General features: G+C 42.1%; 1 protein-coding gene and 1 long non-coding RNA gene across 3 annotated transcripts in view; one reads left to right on the top strand and one right to left on the bottom strand.

Annotated features, from left to right (window-relative positions):
- Nucleotides 1-9,456, top strand: part of GOSR2 (golgi SNAP receptor complex member 2) — a 34,251-nt gene extending 24,795 nt beyond the window's left edge. Inside the window, exons 4-6 of one of the 2 annotated variants that reach the window (XM_082271585.1) lie at nucleotides 996-1,128; nucleotides 4,034-4,174; nucleotides 9,034-9,448. In XM_082271585.1, the coding sequence (XP_082127711.1) occupies nucleotides 996-1,128; nucleotides 4,034-4,174; nucleotides 9,034-9,195 (436 nt within the window). In that variant the 3' untranslated portion in view covers nucleotides 9,196-9,448. Of the gene's footprint in view, nucleotides 1-995; nucleotides 1,129-4,033; nucleotides 4,175-9,033 lie in introns of both variants that reach the window. The other variant, XM_082271586.1, reaches the window with a different exon arrangement.
- The window catches only part of LOC309566442, a 476,925-nt gene that overhangs the window by 187,396 nt on the left and 267,950 nt on the right, over nucleotides 1-21,579 (bottom strand). The gene's annotated exons all lie outside the window — the stretch shown is intronic.

Below are 21,579 nucleotides of genomic sequence, written 5' to 3'. Positions count from 1 at the left end.
GGGTTAAGGCAGTGCTGGAAAATAATGGTGGCCACACAAAATATGGACTCTTTGGGCCCAGTTTGGACATTTTCACTTAGGGGTGTACTCACTTTTGTTGCCAGCAGTTTAGACATTAATGGCTGTGTTGAGTTATTTTGAGGGGACAGCAAATTTACACTGTTATACAAGCTGTACACTCACTACTTTACATTGTAGCAAAGTGTCATTTCTTCAGTGTTGTCACATGAAAAGGTATAATAAAATATTTACAAAAATGTGAGATAAAAAAAAAAAATATATATATATATATATATATATATATATATATATATATATATATATATATATATAAAAATGGCTATCTTTTAAAATAAATTGTATTTTTTTTTTTGTACAGTCCCAAAATCTATTTTAGGCTTGTGTTTGCCATTTGCAGCCAGCAAGTGACAAGCTCGGTGCATTCAGTAAACTTCATAGGCACCTTCTTATTGTTTTGTGAGAAACAGACAGCGGTGTGAATCGCGGAGGTGCACATCTCCTTTCTCACTGCTATCAGAGAAAGGAAAAAAAAAAATGTATTTTGCAAAGGCTGCCAAAAAAAAAAACCCATGCAGGTAGTGTTTTTCTTATTGGAAAGACCAGTATGCTTTGCAAAGTGAATGTCATGGATCCATGTATCCATTCTGCTATATCATCCAAGACAATTCTTCCCTTGGCTTTTTGCAGGGCTACTTGGTGTAACCGCAGCCTCTTGTCTTACCATTTTAGTGTTGTTCAACCTCTCTAATGCTCCAGTGAATTTGGAAAGAGAGCAGTGCTTGAGCCACTGAACACCTTGATCTGCATTTTTGCAGGCTTAGATTTGTGTCATTTTAAAAACGTCTTTGGTCTTTGGATTTAAATGGAAGCAAGCCAAGCATGTGCAAAAGATGAACACCAGCTTGAGATTTTGCAAAACTCCCTGTATGGATAATAAGTTAAACCTTCTTGTGCATTTTTTTTTATTTTGATAGTCGGGTAGACCAGCTGAAATATGACGTGCAGCATCTACAGACAGCGCTGAGAAACTTTCAACATCGGCGCTATGCCAGAGAACAACAGGATAAGGAGCGCGAGGAGCTGCTGACACGGAGTTACACCACCAATGTAAGTTTCACTTCCCAAATTGCTTTCATTTATTGATACTATGGACCTATAAATTGATAACTAGTTTTACCTCTCAGCTGCATCTAGGACCATTGTATTAAAATTCAGGCTAAAATCTCTAATGGGTAGGTTCCCTACAAATCTTCTCTGTATTTCAGGGGCTCAAGCTGACCATAGACGAATCGGAATTTGTCCGGTTCAGTAGGAAGTCGATCAATTGATGTGGCTTTGGTACAACCAGCCTGCCAGGTCTTTTTTCTACCTGATCACTGCCGGCAGTTATAGCTGCCAGCATTGATCACTGTATTCTGCCATAGGGGAAGGCTCACCACCTGCAGAACACAATAGCACTACAGGAGGTATTTCCCCATCAACACGGAATGTGATGGGGGAATCGGCGACTTTCTTTCCTTCAACCCGTAGTTGAAGGAAAGAAAATTACATAATGTTTGATCAGGCTTAGCCTGCTATGCCCTGCATAAGTCCCACTGACTGTTACTGTAATTGATGCAGTGGGATCTTTCTTCTCACCCCCCCCCCCTCCCCTATGTAGGAAGAGTATGAGAGTAAGGCTTCTTTCACACATGCAGTCCGTTTGTCCATTTTTCATCCATCTGTTGACGGATGAAAAACGGACATCAGTGCATCTCTATGGAAAAACGGATGTAAATGATCATCTATTTATATCAGTTTACATCTGCGGTTTACGGTCCATTTTTCATCCGTGTTTACATTGGTAGTAGATATAAATAAACTGATAAACTATGAGAAACTGATGAAAACTTAATCTGTTTTTTCTTTGAAAAGACGTGACTGAACTGATGAAATGAGCGGTCCGCATGTGTGAAAGGAACCTAATGGTCCCGCTGCCCTGATGATGGTTATGATCAGCTGGACTATTTGGCTGATCTGCCCTCTTACCTAGTGGGTCCAGGCCAACTGCCCCATTTTTATAATGATTAAAGCTGCCCTGGCTGTGTAATTTCCTGAATCCTTACACTTCTCAAAGGTTCCTGACTCTGCCCCAATCTGCCATAGTCTCACCTCTTCTGTTTTTCCTCCTGCTCATTAACGGATATCTGAATGTTGGAGTGCCTAACATCTAATATACTCATGGTTTAACTCTCCAGAATCCACCAGAAACTGAAATGGTGGACTGACCCTTTAGAATCCCTGATCTGGACATCAACCATTATGAAAGGCACTCACTTTTGGAGTTTAAGTGAGTGTATTTTTTAAAAATGCTTCAGGGGTTGAAATATGTTTAAGAAACACAAGAGAAATGAAAAGCTAAAGGATAACCCATCCCACCACTGTGGATACTTATATACTAGGCAGAAGGTTTAATTTTCCCGGCAAATTAAATAACCCAACTGGGTTCAAATTTGATGCCATTTTTAATAAAGCATCTGCTTGTAGAATCTCTTGGGTGGTGAGAGACCGCCTACCTTCACTCTATATAAAATACAAATGATTTTATATTTCTCAGTGATGTTCAAGGCTACCATATATAGCTCTACAGACCTTGTTTTTTGATGGTGTAAACGAAGACTGTAGGGGTACTTTTACTCTGCTGTCCTAGCATTGCTTCTTCTAATTTACCTTACACTAAAAAGAATACTATTTGTGGGAAACAATCAGCCAGACGTTACTAATTGGATACACGGACATGTCTGCAGCTCATGCTCATTTCCCAGTGTAATAGATGCACACAGTCTGCTATTAATCTTACTTGAAGTTCATCCCAATTTTTTTTGCTCTGTCACATAACTTCTCCTTTTCGTCCATTTGCAATTTTCATAGTAGACATATTCTTAAAAGGAGAGGGTTTGGAAGGTAGGCACTGTACTTGTTTAATTTTAGTGATGAAGGTTTTAATATATTTTGAATGTGTCATGTTAAGCCAGGATATTTTCTTTGCTTCCTTAGTCATTTTTCTTTGTTGATATGACAGCACTAGATAGGTTGCTGGAGTTAGCCCCCGTTCACATTAGGTCGCTCCGACTTCGGGGGGCGACCTGTGAAGTCGCGTACAGCGCGACTTGCACGGACTTCATAATGGAAGTCAATGCAAGTCGCCTCCAGGTCGCCCCGAAGTAGTACAGGACCCTTTTTTCAAGGTCGGAGCGACTTGTGTCGCTCCTATTAGAACGGCTCCTGTACTACACAGTGGGAGCGATGGTGCACGACTTGTCAGGCTGACCAAGTCGCCTGACAAGTCGTGCCAGTGTGAATGGACTCTTAAGCTGGCCCAAGACTGATCGAAATTCAGCCAGTTCAGCAGGGACTGGCCGAATTTCGATCCATGTGTGGATATCCTCATTTGATTGAAGTCGATCATTGGATCGACTTCTGTTGAACGGACAAGTTGGAAAACTTGAGCTGCAGCCACTGATCAATGTATTCTGACAGCGCTGGGTGTAGCTGTCAGAATACAATGTCCTAGCAGGGAGATTTTTCCATCCACCTCATTTGTGTGGTAGGAGGAATCTGTTCCTGAACTATCTATGGCCAGCTTAAGGTGTGAGAGGCAGCTGTATAGGGACCTCTGCAGGGGCTTCCATTGTCCTACATGTGGCACCTGAACATTTTGGATATGCGGTATATACAAAGTGGCATGCTTTAAAGTATGTTGTCCCTGTGACTTAACCCTTTCCAAATACACTAAAACCTTCATTTAAAAAAAAAAAAAAAAAAGAATCTGCTAATGCTTATTTTCTCTACTTCTTGCAAAATTTTGCCATAGAATGACAGGTATACTTTTTTGTCTTATATTGCTACCAGTGCACTGTAGACAGATGTGAGACCTCAGGGTATTATCTGTAAGAATGCTATAAAACTGAAACCCTTAATGTTTATATAAGAACGAATAATCAGTGCAGTCACTTACCAATCTCTCACACAGGATTCAGAGACCTCAATACACATTGATGAGACCCTTCAATTTAACTCCTCTGTCCGTAACGCACACCAAGGCATAGACGACCTCCTGGGGAGTGGTACCAGTATACTGGAAGGGCTGAGGGACCAAAGGAAGACCTTAAAGGTGGGGAATCAGTTGGCCAAGATGGGGCATTGAGTAATTGGTCTAACTGGGAAGAAGAAATGTCCCACAACTGCTTACTGCATCCAGTCCACATTTATACTATAAAAACCTGAACTGAGAGACCTGGCCTGCCTATTGATGCTGAACCTCTGGAGTCATTGTCTCTGATCATGTTTGCAAACAAAAAGTTCTGGCAATACACCTGACCTCACGGGTTCCATGCTTCTTCTGGATCAGTGACTTAGAAAATATTGATGCCAGAGATGACCAGATGTCAAGCATTTTTCAGAAGGTCATCAATTGCAGACTCTTCATTCTCTCAAAACAGGTTGACTTTATATACTCTGTTGCTTTTGCCCAATCAGGAAAAAAAAAAATGACAGAGTTTCTTTAAAGCCCATCTTCCAACCTGCTTAGAATACCTTTCCTTGCGTTTCTATGCCCTTGGAGGCAAACCTTGTGCAAGCTCTATACCTAGGCATACACAGGCCTCTTGACACTGGGAGGGTGAGTACATGACAGTGTTCAGGCTTGGCAATTGGCCACTCAGACTAAAGTAGTGCATCATGATAGGAGATCGCATTCTCAAATACCCAGAAACGCCAGGTATTTTGTGGCAGCTCCAAAAGAGCAACTGAAAAGTGAGGGATCATGGGCAAGGTAAGTATATCTGGGTCAGAGTGGCCTTTAAATTGCAGTTCTTGTAGGCAGAGTTTGTTGGAGTACCAGTACCCCCCTGCATGATCACCAAAACTCATAAAAGGCTTATAGTGAGAATTTGTGAAACCGATCAACCTGCTCCTGTCCCTTCCAGGGTGTCAGCAATCCTTGTAAGACTAATGTGTTTCCTGCACCTAGTCCGTGCAGCAGTAGTTACACCGTATTCCACACCAACAATCGTCACTTATTGTAGCTGCCATTTTAATAACCAAGTCATTTGGATTTACCTAGTTTTTGCTACAGAGCATTTAAAGTATATCTATACCCACATTATTTTTAAAGTGGTTGTAAACCCTTACATATACCTAGTGAAGTGATTGGCCTCAGGTGATACTCAGATTAAACAAATCCTCCTACATAAGTTGTACCTGTTTATTTGTAGACATTCTTCCCTACATCTGTTCAAAGCCTAGAATATAAACAGCTTGTCTGAGCTGTCAGAAACAAAGTGGGGGGGGGGGGGCATAGGTTACATTCTGCAAAGTTCAGTGAACAGAGCTCTGAGAGCTGATTGGAGGGAAGGGACACTCCCCACTCTCCCCCCTTCACACAGGAAAAGAGCTGAGGCTGTCAATCAAGTGTAGATCCCTCCCCTGTCACCATTTTTCTCTTGGTGTCATAAAAACTTGTCAGAAGTGACTCATGCTGATAGCAGAGGAATGGAGCAGCAAACAGAATTGACACTTAGTGCACTTAATCGAGACAAGTGTACACTATAGAGGGATATGCTTTGTTCATATTTCATGTCTGAGGTTTACATCCACTTAGTTACTAAACCTAAAATGTTTTTTTACTCTAATGCGTTGTTTGCATTAAGGTAAAAATATTTTCAGTTTCTCTGAGCCGTTTTCCCCTGTTTGAGGAGGAAGAGAGGGGAGAAGAGATCAGCGCTTGGCACAGGTGCATCTATTTTCCCCTTACTTCCTCTTCACAGAGCAGCAGCAGGAGCCATTGGCTCTTGCTGCTGTTAATCAAATGCAGTGAAGAGGAAGTAAGGGATGAATAAATGCACCTGTGCCCAGCGCTGATCTCTTCTCCCCTCTCTTCCTCCTCATACAGGCGAAGGGGGGGGGGGCAAAGAGAAACTGAAAATATTTTTTACCTTAAAGCTCCGCTCCATAGAGACACAGGCCAGGAGTGAGCATGCACCGTGTGTCCCCATAACAAACATCTTGCTATGGGGATGGAAGCAGAAGAGGAGCCTTGATCGCCTCCAGGGACCCGAGAAGAGGAGAATTGGGGGCCACTCTGTGCAATAACACTGCACAGAGCAAATGAGTATAACGTTTGTTATTTTAATAAAAAATATAAAAATCGGACTTTAGTAACACTTTAAGTAAAGTCCTGGAAGTCGGGTTTGTTTGTTTTTTTTTTTTCTTTTTAATTTTGATGTCCTGCTGGGAAGATTTCAACACAAAAAAAGAGGGGGACATCCTTAAATGGTGACACTGTTTCCATTGGCAGCTATAATTCCCTTTAAAACCTGTTGTGTCTCTTGAACAGAAGTAAAAGGCAATCTCCCAAATGAGACACATACAGCAACGGAAAATATCTAGTAGGAATTTTAAATGTTCCCTGATTTATTGAAAACTGCATAAAAAATGTTTTGTTATAAATACTTTGAAAGGTTTTCAGTGACCTCCAATGCTCACTCGCCTTCATTGACCAACATGAACTCATTTTCTCCCCATGTGTGAATAGTGCTGATACTGAATGTAAAACCCAACTTGTATTATGGGCCCCGGGCCCCTGTCACCTATAGACAGTAAACTCAGTGCTGGCTCACACTATTGCGATGCGGGAACACTGCGAATATACTGTGTGTTCCCGCATCGCATCTGCAGCACAGGCAGTTCACACTGCCATATGCTATACGCTGGGGGTGTCAATTCAAAGTTAACGACACCCCCCAGATCAGATCGCATATCGCAGTGCGATCTGACAGTTCGCACAGGAATCGGATAGCACTAGTGTGAACCCCCATGAGATCCGATTCTGCTGCGGACCAAAAAAGCGTCCTGTGCGTGTTCACTGCAATTGCGGTGCAAATTCAGCCATACAACCTGTATGCCTGAACTCCCACCGCACAGACATCGCATGTGATTTTAGGAGCACTGTGCTCCTTCTATGCGATGTCTGTAATCGCATTAGTGTGAACCGGCACTCAATGCACAAGCCTACCCAGAACTCTCAATGATTCCTATTGTCTCAATCTCATGAACAATAGATTAGGCCACTAAATGCATCCACATGTAGACAGATGACAACAGGGTTGTTGCATATAACAGGGTTGTTTCAGTGAACAAACCTTCTATATAACTAACAGTAATTCTTTTTTAGAATGGCATTTTTACTAATATTCTAAAATGATTTCAGTGAAAATCCTTACGACCTGATTTATGAAAGTACAGTAAACCTATACTAATTTGGGTTTAATTTATTAGGTGTCTCTAATGAGAATCATTTGTTGCTAAATCTGTCTGAAAATAAGTTATTCAGTACTCTGAGAAATCTAACATGTTTAAAATAAAGCAAATAAAGTAAAACTAAAGGAAAATTATTTTCCTCCCACTTCCTGTTTGGCTTTGGCAGTTACGGCAAACCTTGGCACCCAAGATGTTTTGTAACTACATTTCCCATGATGCTCCTGCACTCTGCAGTGTAGCTGAGCATCATGGGAAATGTAGTTCCAAAACATCTGCGGTGCCAAGGTTTGCCATCACTGGGCTATGGGAAAGTTTTGCCTGTAGTTCTTTAAACCTTTTTCAGTGTGATGTATGCAAGGCATTCTCCAATCGGAAGAGGTGGAGAGTGTGACATCACCACCACCCCCCCATCCAATGAGAGAAGGCCTTACATTCGTTCAGAAAATGAAAAACTTTCTCTAAATGGCACCCATGCTGAGCGGCCGACCTCCTGTATTTAGAGTGGATCAGGCCAGCACCTCTTTTGTGTTCAGACTGCATTAGGGCAACTACTTGTCACATGATCCAGAAGTAAGTGCAGATCTCTGGAGTAGCAGTGTCTTTCCAGCTTCCAATCAGCCAGGTATGGTGTATATACTTGGTTACATTGGTCCAAGCTGGACCAATTGACCTAAGTAACAATATATCCTACCTGGAATACATCTTGAAACTAGTAAAACAAAAGTGGTGCATTATTACAGTGTGCTAATCAATCAATTAAGTGCCGGTTCACACTACCACGGCACGACTTCGGGGGCGACCTGTGAAGTCGCGTGCACCGCGACTTGCACGGACTTCATATAATGAATGTCTATGCAAGTCGCTCCGTTGTCGCCCCAAAGTAGTACAGGAACTATTTTCTAAGTCGGAGCTCCTATTAGAACGGTTCCCGTAGCACTGCATGGACCGCGACATGTCAGGCCGACCAGTCGCCTGACAAGTTGCGGTAGTGTGAATGGGCACTAAAACCTCTATGCAAAAATCGCATCAATTGATCAATAAAAACATGTGAAATAATATAAATATACAATGTAGTCGTGACAAAACAAATCTTTTATTTCCAAGAGAAAAAAATGTCCACTAAAAATAAAAATAGTAAAAAGTTCATCAAGAAAAAATTGTCGTGTAAAAGAAACATAGAATTCTTCGACCACCAATTTATTTATATATTTCACATGTTTTTATTGATCAGTTGATGCGATTTCTGCATAGATGTTTTAATTGATTGATGAGCACACTGGAATCGTGCACCATTATTGTTTTACTTATTTCATTGAGCAAGTTTGAGTGCTTGAATTAATGGGATCTGCAATTCTATTTTAGGTTGTTTATAGGTTCATCATAGCAGCACACTTTTTATTTCCTCTTTTTTTTAACATCTTAAAATTAGCTGAAAGTACAGATCTCTTTTTGTACATGCTTGGAGTGCACCACCATGCAGTGCAGCTGGAGTGGTTGCTACAGGGAACACACAGACATCCTTTGATAAATTAAGCCTACTAATTATTGGGTACATAAAGTTGTTAGTAAATGATATTCAAGATATTATTTTTTTATCTCTGCTTCTCATTCAGACCACATAGATAATATGTCTTCTAAACCAACATCCATTTAACACCTTGTTTTTACCTCTGTCCTCCCTTCCTTGTCCCCATTGTCCTGTTATCTCCTCAGGGGGCCCAGAAGAAGATCCTGGATGTGGCCAACATGCTGGGTCTGTCCAACACAGTTATGCGGCTGATTGAGAAGAGAGCATTTCAAGATAAAGCCATCATGATTGGAGGCATGGTTGTCACCTGTGTGGTCATGATTCTTGTCTTCAAGTATCTGACATGAAATGTAGGGGATTCCTTCAGATCCATGGACTGTCCTTCAGCCTAGTCTCTCTGCTGCCCCTCATCCACTGTGAAACATCCCTGAAACCACTAATGACAGAGAAAGGAGAGGAGGCTGTTTAGAGAGCAAAGAGACTTTTAACAAAGACTTTACCTGCTTCTCAAATGAAACACATACATGTTCTGTGTATTTAATATTGCCTCCTGTTTAGCTGCACATTCTGTATTAAAATATAGGAGTGGAAGCTTGGTCATGAGTTGTGTGTATGGAATATGTAGCTGTGTGAAAGAATAGCAAAAAACTTGATTCAGAGTGTTATTCTTGTACAGTACTTAGTACTCATGCACTTAAAGCAGAACTTCACTTTCTCAATCAACATTGACTATTGTTAAACTTTTATACTGCTAGCATTAGTAAATAGGTCGGAAAGTATGTCATATTTACTTGTTATCAACTTTTTTTATCAACTTTTTTTTTAACATTTCTTCAGTTACTTCATGTTTTCTAGGCCTAGGCAAATGATGTCATACATCGTAGGAGTTTCTTAGCTAAGCACACTCTGCTGTCTGCATTCCTGAGCTAAAGGCAGGCAGATTCCAGGAAGTAAATGCTACATGAATCATTTATCTCTATATAAGTGGTTTCTCAGCATAAGGCCCTGTTCACACTGGTGCGACAATTCCTCCAACTTTTAAGTGGAAGTAAACTCTCTCTCATCACTTTAGCACATATAAATCAGAATAAAAAGCACTATTAATCGCTGTCCTCAGATGTCACCTTACTTGCTCAGTTTGCTTGTAATCCATACTTTTATCTGTAATGACGTCACCAGCGCATGCGCATCTCCCCCCCCCCCCCCCCCCATTCACGGCACGCTCTTTGTGCTGATGGTCCATTGAGCAGTGGGCCGTGACCATCATATCCGCTCTCTGTAGCACTGGGCTCCAATACCACGAGACTACATTCTCAACCTCGGGAACTAGGAGGCTTGGCTGAGAAGCGGTCACGCGTGTGCGAGATTATAGTAAGGGGTACTGGAAAGGGGGGGGGAGTATTTTATAATACAGACACAGAAAACAAGACTTAATATGGCGCTGGCCTGTCCTAGGAGAAGCTAATTTATAAACATCTTAAACACAGTAATGGCACTTTTCCACTGCAAGTACCGGCTCGGCTCCACTTGGCCCTGCTTGGTTTTCCACTGCATGGTACAGTGTTGGAACAGTTCGGTACGGTTTGCTTTTCCACTAAAGTAGTACTAAAGTAAGTGGGTGGGATAACAACGATTCTCTGACCAATCAGTGGCTAGTAGTGACAAACAGTCAACTGAGGTGGTACTGTTTATGGTACTGTTTACAGAGCCGTACCGTTCGGTTCCATGTAGTGGAAAAGCGCTGCCGTACCGAACTGTTCCTACACCGTACCATGCAGTGGAAAAGCACAAAAGTGAGCCGAACCGTTCGGTTCCATGCAGTGGAAAAGCACCATAAGGAACATGCGTTTTGGGCTAAATTATATTGTATAATGTGTTAGAAGAATTTAATATAATGGTCTAATTAAAAAGCAGCATAGGAGGGGGAGAGTTTACTTCCTCTTTAAGAGCACAAGTCGCATGAGATGAAAAAAATCAATGTTTCCCTATAAGCGCTGTCTTAACTAGTCTGACTTGTGTCGCTCTGACTTTGGAAAAGGTTCCTGCACTACTTTGGTCAGACTTCTGTCCCATTTCAGCCCATAGAAATGAATTTAAGCCATATACATGTCTGGATCAGCATCTTAACTGATCCGACTTTTTACATGTGACGTGCTCAGAGGCAATGTTGGCACTGCAAAATGTATTAGAAAAAAAAAAAAAATAACCCAAATCCATAGTAGACCCAAGTTGAACTCCTCTCAAGTTGGAATCCTCATTAAAGTCTGACCGATGTTGCAGGGCAAAGTTGGAAGGGAAGTCGTGGGACTTCAAAGGCGGAGCAGTGTGAACCCAGCCTAATAAAGCATGGAGACTTAAATAGATGGAAATGTTTGCTTTGAATATCAAAAATAAATTAAATAGCATTTTGGTGCTCAGATGCAGTGTAGTCCTGCTTTGACATGAAAAAAACGTATATTGAGGCTACGCTTACCTTAAAGCGGAGTTCCAGCCTTTTCACTCACCTGTCCCACGGTCCAGCGATGCGGCCGCCCGAAGCCTCAATCCTCTTCCCTCTGGTCTCGGCGGCTCCGGCATCACTGGTGTGGGCACCCAGCTGTGACAGTTTGCGGCTTCACAGCCGGATACGCACTGCGCATGCGCGAGTTGCGCTGCGCGTCTTGATTGGCCGGCAATCTTTGGGGATCTCTGACATGTCCCAGAAGATTGCAGGGAGGGAGGGGGAGAGGAGAACTTCCGTTCAGGGCGCCGCGGCTCTCCGAGCGGAAGTTGGAGCGGGTACATGTCAAAACTAGGTACCCGCTCCCCCCCCCCCAAAAAAAAAAAAAATGACATGCTAAATGTGGCATGTCAGGGGGTTATTACTACCTAAAACGGAAGTTCCACTTTTGGGTGGAACTCCGCTTTAAGGTCCTTAAGCCTGGTACACACTTTGTTTTTTATTCTGTTCAACCCAGCAGGTTGAACGAAAAAAACTGTCAACTCCGGACAGAGCCCCTGTAATAACGATCTGACGTTAGTACATTGATCTCCCCCGCTTAGCTGTTGTGTTCTGACTGGGGGATGCCCCCCCCCCCCCCCCCGGCAAAGCACTCTGAGACTGCTGACCGGGAGCCGGTTGGCTGCTGGTTTTCAACATGCTCACCCAATAGAAGCTGCCCAAAATGGCCGGGTTATGTTGGACAGGGTGACATATACATAGGACAAATGTCTGCTGGTTTTAAGTGAACTGGCCAATGACGGCAGGTATTCGGCCCGTGTGTACGGGGCTTTAGAATCCAAGATAGCCTACCCACATCTCAAGGGCACACCGTGAGCAATTTGTTTACACAGGAAGCACTTTGAAAGTTTTCACCTCCATACAGGCAGGGGTGGGGCTAAGCCCCAGCAGGTCCCATGCTTTTTCAAGCCCTACCCCTAAGCAAGGCAGAGCTAAGAGGAGCTGTCAGTAAAGCGTCTGATCTGCCTCACAGGCTGCAACAACTACAGAGCTGATCAGATGTATGATTGTCGGCTCCGCCACTTGACCTGGGGGGGGGGGGGGGCTGCTGTGGTTTCACCCTGACCTGGGCTAACGTAGGCAGTAGGAGAATAACCCATAAGGGCTCTGCACATGGTGTATTGGAATGTATAACATAAAATACAACCTTATTTCCAGGCTTGGGAATTACAGGTGTTCCGTACAGTCACCTGTACAAATGAACTACAGGATATGGCTGTATGCAATCATAAACATGCATACAGACTTGTGCCTTTGGATGCTGTCACACATCAGAAGTGTGTCTACATGCTCATTTTAGGGCCCGGGTGCCACGGGTGTTGTGTACAACTGCCTGTACAATGAATTAGTGTATACAGCTGTACGTGGGTATGCACAGTTCTGAGTGTAAACACGTCCATACACATTTACGTTCCAGGCTGCCTATAGCTACGTACAACCATATCCTGAGGTTCATTTGTTCATTTTGAAATGCGGGCGTATTTTAGCTTCGTATGAACCCTTAAGTGTATATCAGTATTGCAGAGTTGTACAGCGTATATTATATCATTTTTTTTTTTTTTTTTTTCGTAACTCCTAATTTTCTGTATTGGACTGACAAAACACTACCTTTTCTCAAGAGATGGTGTTAGCCCTGCCATCTTTATCTTTTGTTGACCTACAGAGCCCTACCTTCTCTCCTAATCTTCATGACATAAGTGGAGGGGTTCTGTAGTTCAAGGAATTCAGCTAGGCAGAACTGATGAGACTGCTGGAGAAAACTGGACAGCTCTATATTTCTGGCAGAACTGTTTTTTTTTTTTTATTGTATTTCTTTTAAGTGGTATATTTACCAGCCGAGGGGGAGCAAATAATAGAAGTCATTTAAGGTTTACATACACTTTGAAGTGGTATTTGCCTTTTCCCTATAATACATGATTTGCAACAAAATGCTTCATTTAAATTAACATGGAGGATCATAAGTGCCTCTGCTTATAACATAAGTACTCACTTGGGCTTTTAGCAGATAAGAGTTGGAAGAAGATAGCGGTAGGGGTCCAGCAGTGCAGGGGTTAAGTCCGCTAGAAGCCCCTGGTGTATATACTTCAGATCTGGGATTGGCATACACAGCTGTACATCTGTCGATTGATTATTCTAATAGAGCCAGGGAAACTCACCCAAGCAAACAGTATACGGGTCCAAATCTAGAGCCCCTATTTATACTTTCACAAAGAGAGTGCTAGACTGCAGAGGTTTCTGCACTGTGTATGTTATATCTTCCCAGCCCTGTCACTGGAATGTGCATGATTTTTGTGTGAGTAATGTGAACATATCCTGCATTTAAATGAAAACCCTATTCAATTTTTTTTATTTTTGTATAGAGGGCGGAACGGTAAAACCCTCTTTTGCTTTTTTTTTTTTCTTTTTCTTTTTATAGTTGTCTGTGTCTCCATTGGAGAGATTTGTTTTCACTTCCCCTGTCACTAGGGCAGGAAACGGCTAGTTATCTAACGGGGACAGAGATATCAGCTAAAGCACATTTACTTAGAAGTAGAAAAGAGAACCTATGTCAGTATTTTTTTAGGAAGACCTGCACCCTCTCATTTCTTGTCCTCCTTGACTCACAACAGAAAACACAGGAAGCAATAGAAAAAAGAAAATAATTGCAAAATTATGATGCAAAATGTTGTAACCTATAGCAAATAGCAACTGCAGATCAGCTAGAACAGTGCGTTATGGTCTCAAATGTGTTACTCTGCGTTAATGCGCTTTGAATTATTAGGTTAAACCCTTTTGTATGCTATTCAAATAACAAGTCAAGAGGAACGTGTGAAAAATTTCATATGACATGAATGAGTTTTACTTTTGTTTAAGCGTGTTGAGGGTGATCTCAGGATATGTTCTTCAAATTCAGTGAATTTGGGATATTTTGCCAAAGTAATGGTTTAGCTGTTGTCAAACAGCTCCCCCTACTGTTCAATGTAAGTAACCAGGTGAGGCAAAGGACGAAATATGACAATAAAGGACTCTGATATTGTGTAAATAAAAGATAAAGGAAGTTTAAAATTGTGTGAACTTATTTCATAAATGTTTAAAGAAAAAGTGAGCCTCGATTATTGTATTTTAGTGGGCAGTTGGTTGAGTTTTAGGCTGACCAGTGTTTGCATTACTAAGGGAGATTTACTAAAACTGCAGCACTCAAAAGCTGTGCCTGGCAGCCAATCAGCTTCTAACTTCAGCTTGTTTAGTTAAGGCTTTAGCAATAAAACCTGGTATAACGTAACAGGGCACCCCTGACCAGGTACCTCCGTTGACAGATGCTCCTAGTGCTTCCCGAGGGGCTCAGAGGGCACTCCACCAGACACTGTAACCACTTCAGACTCCACGAACCGCCGCAGCTTGGTTAGGGTCTCACAATCTCCTACCCACCCTGGACCTACGACAAGGCTCCAGGTTCCCGTGGGTGAACCTCTTTTTCCCCAGAGAGTGTAGCAGAACAAGCTCTTACAAGAGCTCAGTGATTCTCTAAGAGAGTATGGAAGACCATAGCAATCTCTTGCAGCAGATTCCCCCAATAAGAGACAGAACTCTAGATTGAGGGTGAAGGAACTCTAGAACAACTTTATTGAACAAGACTTATATACAGAATTTGGAACATCCCGCCCCCAACAACTGCTTTCCTATTGGTCAATTGTAAAGTACCAATAAATACAAAAATATGTGCAGCGCTAGAAGAAAAAAATTCCCAACAAAATAAATTGTTCAATCGCAGGAAACATTCCACAAGTAACGTAAACAATTGATGGTGAGAAAAAGTCCAATATATAATGGTGCAAATCATATATAAGTGCAGCAAATCCCGTCACCAGTGAAGGTAGAAATATATTGCGCTCACCAGATGGATGGGACCCCAAAACACCATATAGTGTAGGAGTCAAACAGGCTTAAAAATGATGGAGTGTCCCCACAGATTTTTCACCGATTCCAACGGCAACCATGCAAATCTCCGGTAGATGGAATAATTCAGAGAATCCCCTTCCACATGGTGGGTGGTAAAACCGAAAAAAATGGAGGGACATATAGCGTAATATTGCTAAAATCAATTTAATAACAATAAAGCTGATACACTTACAGACATCCGTGAAAGACAGGCATATAAGATGTAAAACAGCTGGGCTGACCAAGTCCTCTTTACATGTTTCGGCATAAATGCCTTTTTCAAAAGATAAATATCTTTTGAAAAAGGCATTTATGCCGAAACATGTAAAGAGGACTTGGTCAGCCCAGCTGTTTTACATCTTATATGCCTGTCTTTCACGGATGTCTGTAAGTGTATCAGCTTTATTGTTATTAAATTGATTTTAGCAATATTACGCTATATGTCCCTCCATTTTTTTCGGTTTTACCACCCACCATGTGGAAGGGGATTCTCTGAATTATTCCATCTACCGGAGATTTGCATGGTTGCCGTTGGAATCGGTGAAAAATCTGTGGGGACACTCCATCATTTTTAAGCCTGTTTGACTCCTACACTATATGGTGTTTTGGGGTCCCATCCATCTGGTGAGCGCAATATATTTCTACCTTCACTGGTGACGGGATTTGCTGCACTTATATATGATTTGCACCATTATATATTGGACTTTTTCTCACCATCAATTGTTTACGTTACTTGTGGAATGTTTCCTGCGATTGAACAATTTATTTTGTTGGGAATTTTTTTCTTCTAGCGCTGCACATATTTTTGTATTTATTGATTTATCACCCTCCCTAGTTCAGTGATTGATGTCAGCTGCTTACATTTTTTAAGTTAGCGCAATAATCTCTATTTTTATTCTAATTGTAAAGTACCTGTAGTCCTCCTTCGGGTCCTCCTTAGCCATGCAAATGAGGACTTGAAAATGAGTCAGCAGGGATTGGTCCGATAGCTTGACCAGAAGGACTGCCATGTGCAATGAGACAGAAGCCCCCAGGGGGCAATCAATGTACACAATAGCCAGACACAGAACAATGGGAGGTCATTAGCACTTAACAATGAGACATGGCAATCCACATTCCCTCCCAATACACAAACAAACGGAAAACCTTGCTGACATTGAAAGATATGTAATATGCACAGCATTTAGGAATTACAGATTTCATGGCAAATGGGAATAAATCTTCATATTTCTATATGGAGATATTGCTGGCAAATATGAAGCAATCCAAACCATTACTTATCTGTCTTTAAATTCCAGTGACGGTGAATACTGTCACATCTGGAAGCTGATTGCTTTCCATGCAGAGCTGTGCCAGATTTTGCACTCTCCAGTTTTAGTAAATAAGGCCCAGGTTGTGGAACCCTCTATTCCTAGGATAATGGCATGTAGGGGGGTGTGTAATAAATTATTTGGACTTTTTATGTACAATTGTGTATAAATCACTTGCCCTTAAAAGTCCCACACCTTGGTTTGAGGCACCAACCTACCCCCTCCAGGATAATGGCATGTTGATATACACGGTGCTGTCACTGTATTTTTCTTAGTACATTTCCTCCAATCCCAGATATTCTGCATTTAATATTGTAACAGATCTGGAGTCACAGCCGATCTCCTCTTCCCTTTTCTGTGGCGAGTTCATGTGTTGGTAGCATTAAATGGTCAGCAGCATATTCGTTAAAATTATTCTTTTATGTGTTCATGTCAAAATGAACCTTCCCCTTGCAAGCCCTGAAACATTATCACTGCTGTGTACTCAAGAATGTCAAGAAGAATAAACAAAAGAGCAATTTTCATTGGAGAACATTGCGCTGATCAATTTACACTATGATGTACAGATACAGTAACCGGTTGGATCAGTCAAGGCACATTAGACTTCCTTACAGCTCAGTAATGTCTACTTCTACCTGTCTGAATGTGTACAGTGCATCAGGAAAGTATTCACAGCGCTTCACTTTCCACATTTTGTTATGTTACAGCTTTATTCCAAAAAGGATTCAATTCATTATTTTCCTCAAAATTCTACAAACAATACCCCATAATGACAACGTGAAAGAAGTTTATTTGAAATCTTTGTAAATGTATTAAAAATAAATAAATAAAAAATCCCATTTACAGAAGTGTTCACAGCCTTTTCTCAATACTTGAAGCACCTTTAGCAGCGATTACAGCCTCAAGTCTTTTTTCATTATGATGCTAGAAGCTTGGCACACCTATTTTTGGGCAGTTTCTCCCATTCTTCTTTGCAGGACCTCTCAAGCTCCATCAGGTTGGATGGGGAGCGTGGGTGCACAGCCATTTTCAGATCTCTCTAGATATGTTTAAATCTAGTTCAAGTCTGGGCTCTGGATGGGCCTCTCAAGGACATTCACAGAGTTGTCCTGTAGCCTCTCCTTTTATCTTGGCTGTGTGCTTAGGGTCAATGTCCTGTTGGAAGATGATCCTTTGCTCCAGTCTGAGGTCCAGAGCTCTCTGGAGCAGGTTTTCATCAAGAATGTCTCTGTACTTTGCTGCATTCATTTTTCCCTTGATCCTGACTAGTCTCCCAGTTCCTACTGCTGAAAAATATCCCCACAACATGATGCTGCCACCACCATACTTCACTGTAGGGATGGTATTGGCCAGGTGATGAGCGGTGCCTGGTTTCCTCCAGACATGAGGCTTGCCATTCAGGCCAAAGAGTTCATCTTTGTTTCATCAGACCACAGAATTTTGTTTCTCATGGCCTGGAAGTCCTTCAGGTGCCTTTTGGCAAACCCCAGGAGGGCTGTCATGTGCGTTTTACTGAGGAGTGGCTTCCGCCTGGCCGCTCTACCATACAGACCTGATTGTTGGAGTGTTGCAGAGATGGTTGTTCTTCTGGAAGGTTCTCCTCTCTCAACAGAGAAATGCTGGAGCTCTTTCAGAGTGACCATCGGGTTCTTGGTCACCTCCCTGACTAAGGCCCTTCTTCTCCAATCACTCAGTTTGGCCTGGTGGCCCACTCAAGGAAGAGTCCTGGTGGTTCCAAACTTCTGCCATTTATGGATGATGGAGACCACTGTGCTCATTGGGACCTTCAATGCTGCAGAAATTTTTCTTTACTCTTCCCCAGATCTGTGCCTCCATACAATCCTGTCTCGGAGGTCTACAGATAATTCCTTGGACTTCATGGCTTGGTTTGTGCTCTGACATGCTCTATTAAGTGTGGGACCTTATATAGACAGATGTGTGACGTTCTAAATCATGTCAAATCAACTGAATTTAATTTACCACAGGTGGACTCCAATCAAGTTGTAGAAACATCTCAAGGATGATCAGTGGAAACAGGATCCAGCTGAGCTCAATTTTGAGTGTCGTGGCAAAGGCTGTGAATACTTATGTACATGGGATTTTTTTCGTTTTTTATTTTTAATAAATTTGCAAAGATTTCAAACAAACTTCTTTCATGTTGTCAGTATGGGATATTGTTTGTAGAATTTTGAGGAAAATAATGGATTTAATCCATTTTGGAAAAACGCTGTAACATAACAACATTTTTGAAAAAGTGAAGCACTGTCAGTACTTCCCGGATGCACTGTATGCATATAAGTTTGTGTGTGTTTGTATATAGGTATATTATGTGTGTATTTATAAGATCATATACACACAACAGGTGCACTTTAATCATGTCTACTGTGCTGCTTTGTTTGGATGTCAGGAGCAAATTGAACTGCCCAATACTTCTGGGTATGGAAGAGCATGTGACCCACCTTTTTCCCACATGACAGCACTGGTGCTTACTGATTGGGTATTCAGACCTCAACCTTGTGCAGCTTGGAGCTTAAATTGGCCATACACCATGAGATGATGGAAATCTCCTGCTGCAGTTATTATATTCTGAGAGTTAGCACCAGTGGCTGTCAGAATATCTGAACAGCGGCTGCATCCAATTGGATTGAGTTTTCCTCCCGGCTCTTTCTATTTTTCAGTTGAAGACTTGGCAGAGGGGCTGACAGGGCCACCTACAAAGCAAATTTCAGCTGGTTGTGTACTGCTGTGGTCTGTCGTCTCGGTGGAGGGTGGCTACATTTGTTCTCTATGGTCCCTCTGTAAGCCATCCTCTTTTGCTCGCTCCTGAGATAGACTAGGTCTGATGGGATTTGTAGTGTGCAATAAGCAGTGGATGAAACAACAATTAACAGGCTCTTCTTGTTTCAAACAAACATAAGCAAGGGGGGAAAAGGCAGGGTTTGGTATCTCATGGAGGACATTATAGGTAGGCGGAGTAATTATTTAAAGTATAACTAAAGGCAAAACTTTTTTTTTTTTTAGTTTTGGATAGAGTGGAGATGTATTAGAGTCCCTGTCAGTTTTTATTTCTGTCTGTGCCCCCATTAAAGAGATACACCCTCTCTATTTCTCCAGTTTACCACTGTCATTGAAAATAAAAGTAAAAGAAAACCCCAAATTCTGGGTTGTCCCCAGAAAAGCAATAGAGGGAAAATCTTCCAGTGGGGTTCTGGTAATCTGGGGATCCCCAAGAATCTCCCTTAATTTGTAGGGATTTCCTCTCACTTCCTGTTTGGCTATGGGACAGGAAGTAAAGGCAAATCTCCGCAATGGGATACAGATGGCGAAAATAAATTTGACAGGGGTTAGAGCCCTCCCTTGCTCTATCCAAAATAAAAATAATAGTTTTGCCATAGTGCTACTTTAACCGCTTGCCGACCGCCGCACGACTATTTACTGCGGCGGTCAGCCCCTCACAGGCAGAGCGACGTAGTACTACGTCGCTAGCCTGTGAGGGTCTAGGGAGCAAGTGCGCGCCCCCGGACCCGATGTCCGCCGGTCACTCGGCGATCGTCGGTGCAGAGGGAGAAAGGCAGGCGGCTGATGTAAACAAGCTGCCTGTCATTCTCCCCTGTGTAGAAATAGTGATCATACGGTTCTACTATGTAGGACCGTTGATCACTGTTCCTACACCTCAAGCCACAGCCAATCACAGTTAGAATCACGCCCACAAGGACACACATAACCCCTCCCTCTCAAAAAAGTTAACCCCTTCCCTGCCAGTGTAATTTTACAGTAACAGTGCATATGTATAGCACTGATTACTGTAGAAATGTCACTGGTAACCCCAAAAATGTCAAAAATGTCAGTCAAGGGTCCGATCTGTCTGCCGCAATGTCGCAGTACCGCAAAAAGAATCGCAGATCGCCGCCATTATGCGTTAAAAAAAAAACAAAAATGACAAAGATCTTTCCCTTTGTTAGTAAACGCGATAACTTTTGCGCAAACCAATCAAAATACGCTTTTTGCGATTTTTTTTTTAGCAAACATATGTAGCATAAAACAAATTGGCCGAAAATGTTAAAAAATTTTGATTTTTACATTTTTTGGGGGGGAATTTCATATAAAAAAATGTGAAAAATATTGTTATTTTTGCAAAATTGACGCTCTTTTTTTGTTTATAGCGCATGATCAAAAAATCGCACAGGTGATCAAATACCACCAAAAGAAAGCTCTGTTTGTGGGGAAAAAAGGACATTAAATTAGTTTGGGTACAGCGTCGCACGACCGCGCAATTGTCCATTAAAGTCACGCAGTGCCGAATCGCAAAATACCCCCTGGTCAGGGAGGGGCTTAAGTGGTAAAAGAGATACATCCTCTCTATTTCTCCTGTTTACCACTGTCATTGAAAACAAAAGTAAAAGAAAACCCCAAATTTTGGGTTGTCCCCAGAAAAGCAATAGAGGGGAAATCTTCCAGTGGGGTTCTGGGAACTCTCTTAATTTGTAGGGATTTCTTTCACTTCCTGTTTGGCTATGGGACAGGAAGTAAAGGCAAATCTCCGCAATGGGATACAGATGGCGAAAATAAATTTGACAGGGGTTAGAACCCTCCCTTGCTCTATCCAAAATAAAAGTTTTGCCCATAGTGCTACTTTAATGAAAAATGGATTACAGGGCCCTTTTATCAATTACGGCACTTTTGCACTGCAAGTAACGGCTAGTACCGGCTCGGCTCTACTCAGCCCTGCTTGGCCCGGTTTGCTTTTCCACTGCGGTACCGCATGGTATAGTGTCGGAACGGTTCGGTACGTTACGGTATAGGTTTGCTTTTCCACTAAAGTAGTACTAAAGTTAAGTGGGTGGGATAACAACGGGGTGGGTGTGATTCTCTGACCAATCAGTGGCTAGTAGTGACTGCATGCAAAGGATTGTGGGATATGGTACCAGTTTGGTACCTGTTGGAACCACAATCGAGTAGGTACTGTTTTTTCAGAGCCGTACCGTACCGTACCGTTCGGTTCC

This window comes from Pelophylax lessonae (assembly GCF_965119305.1).
Source record: "Pelophylax lessonae genome assembly, chromosome: 11".
Classification (NCBI taxonomy): Eukaryota; Metazoa; Chordata; class Amphibia; order Anura; family Ranidae; genus Pelophylax; species Pelophylax lessonae.
Note: the sequence above shows the minus strand (reverse complement) of the source record. Positions and strands in the feature narration are given on the sequence as shown.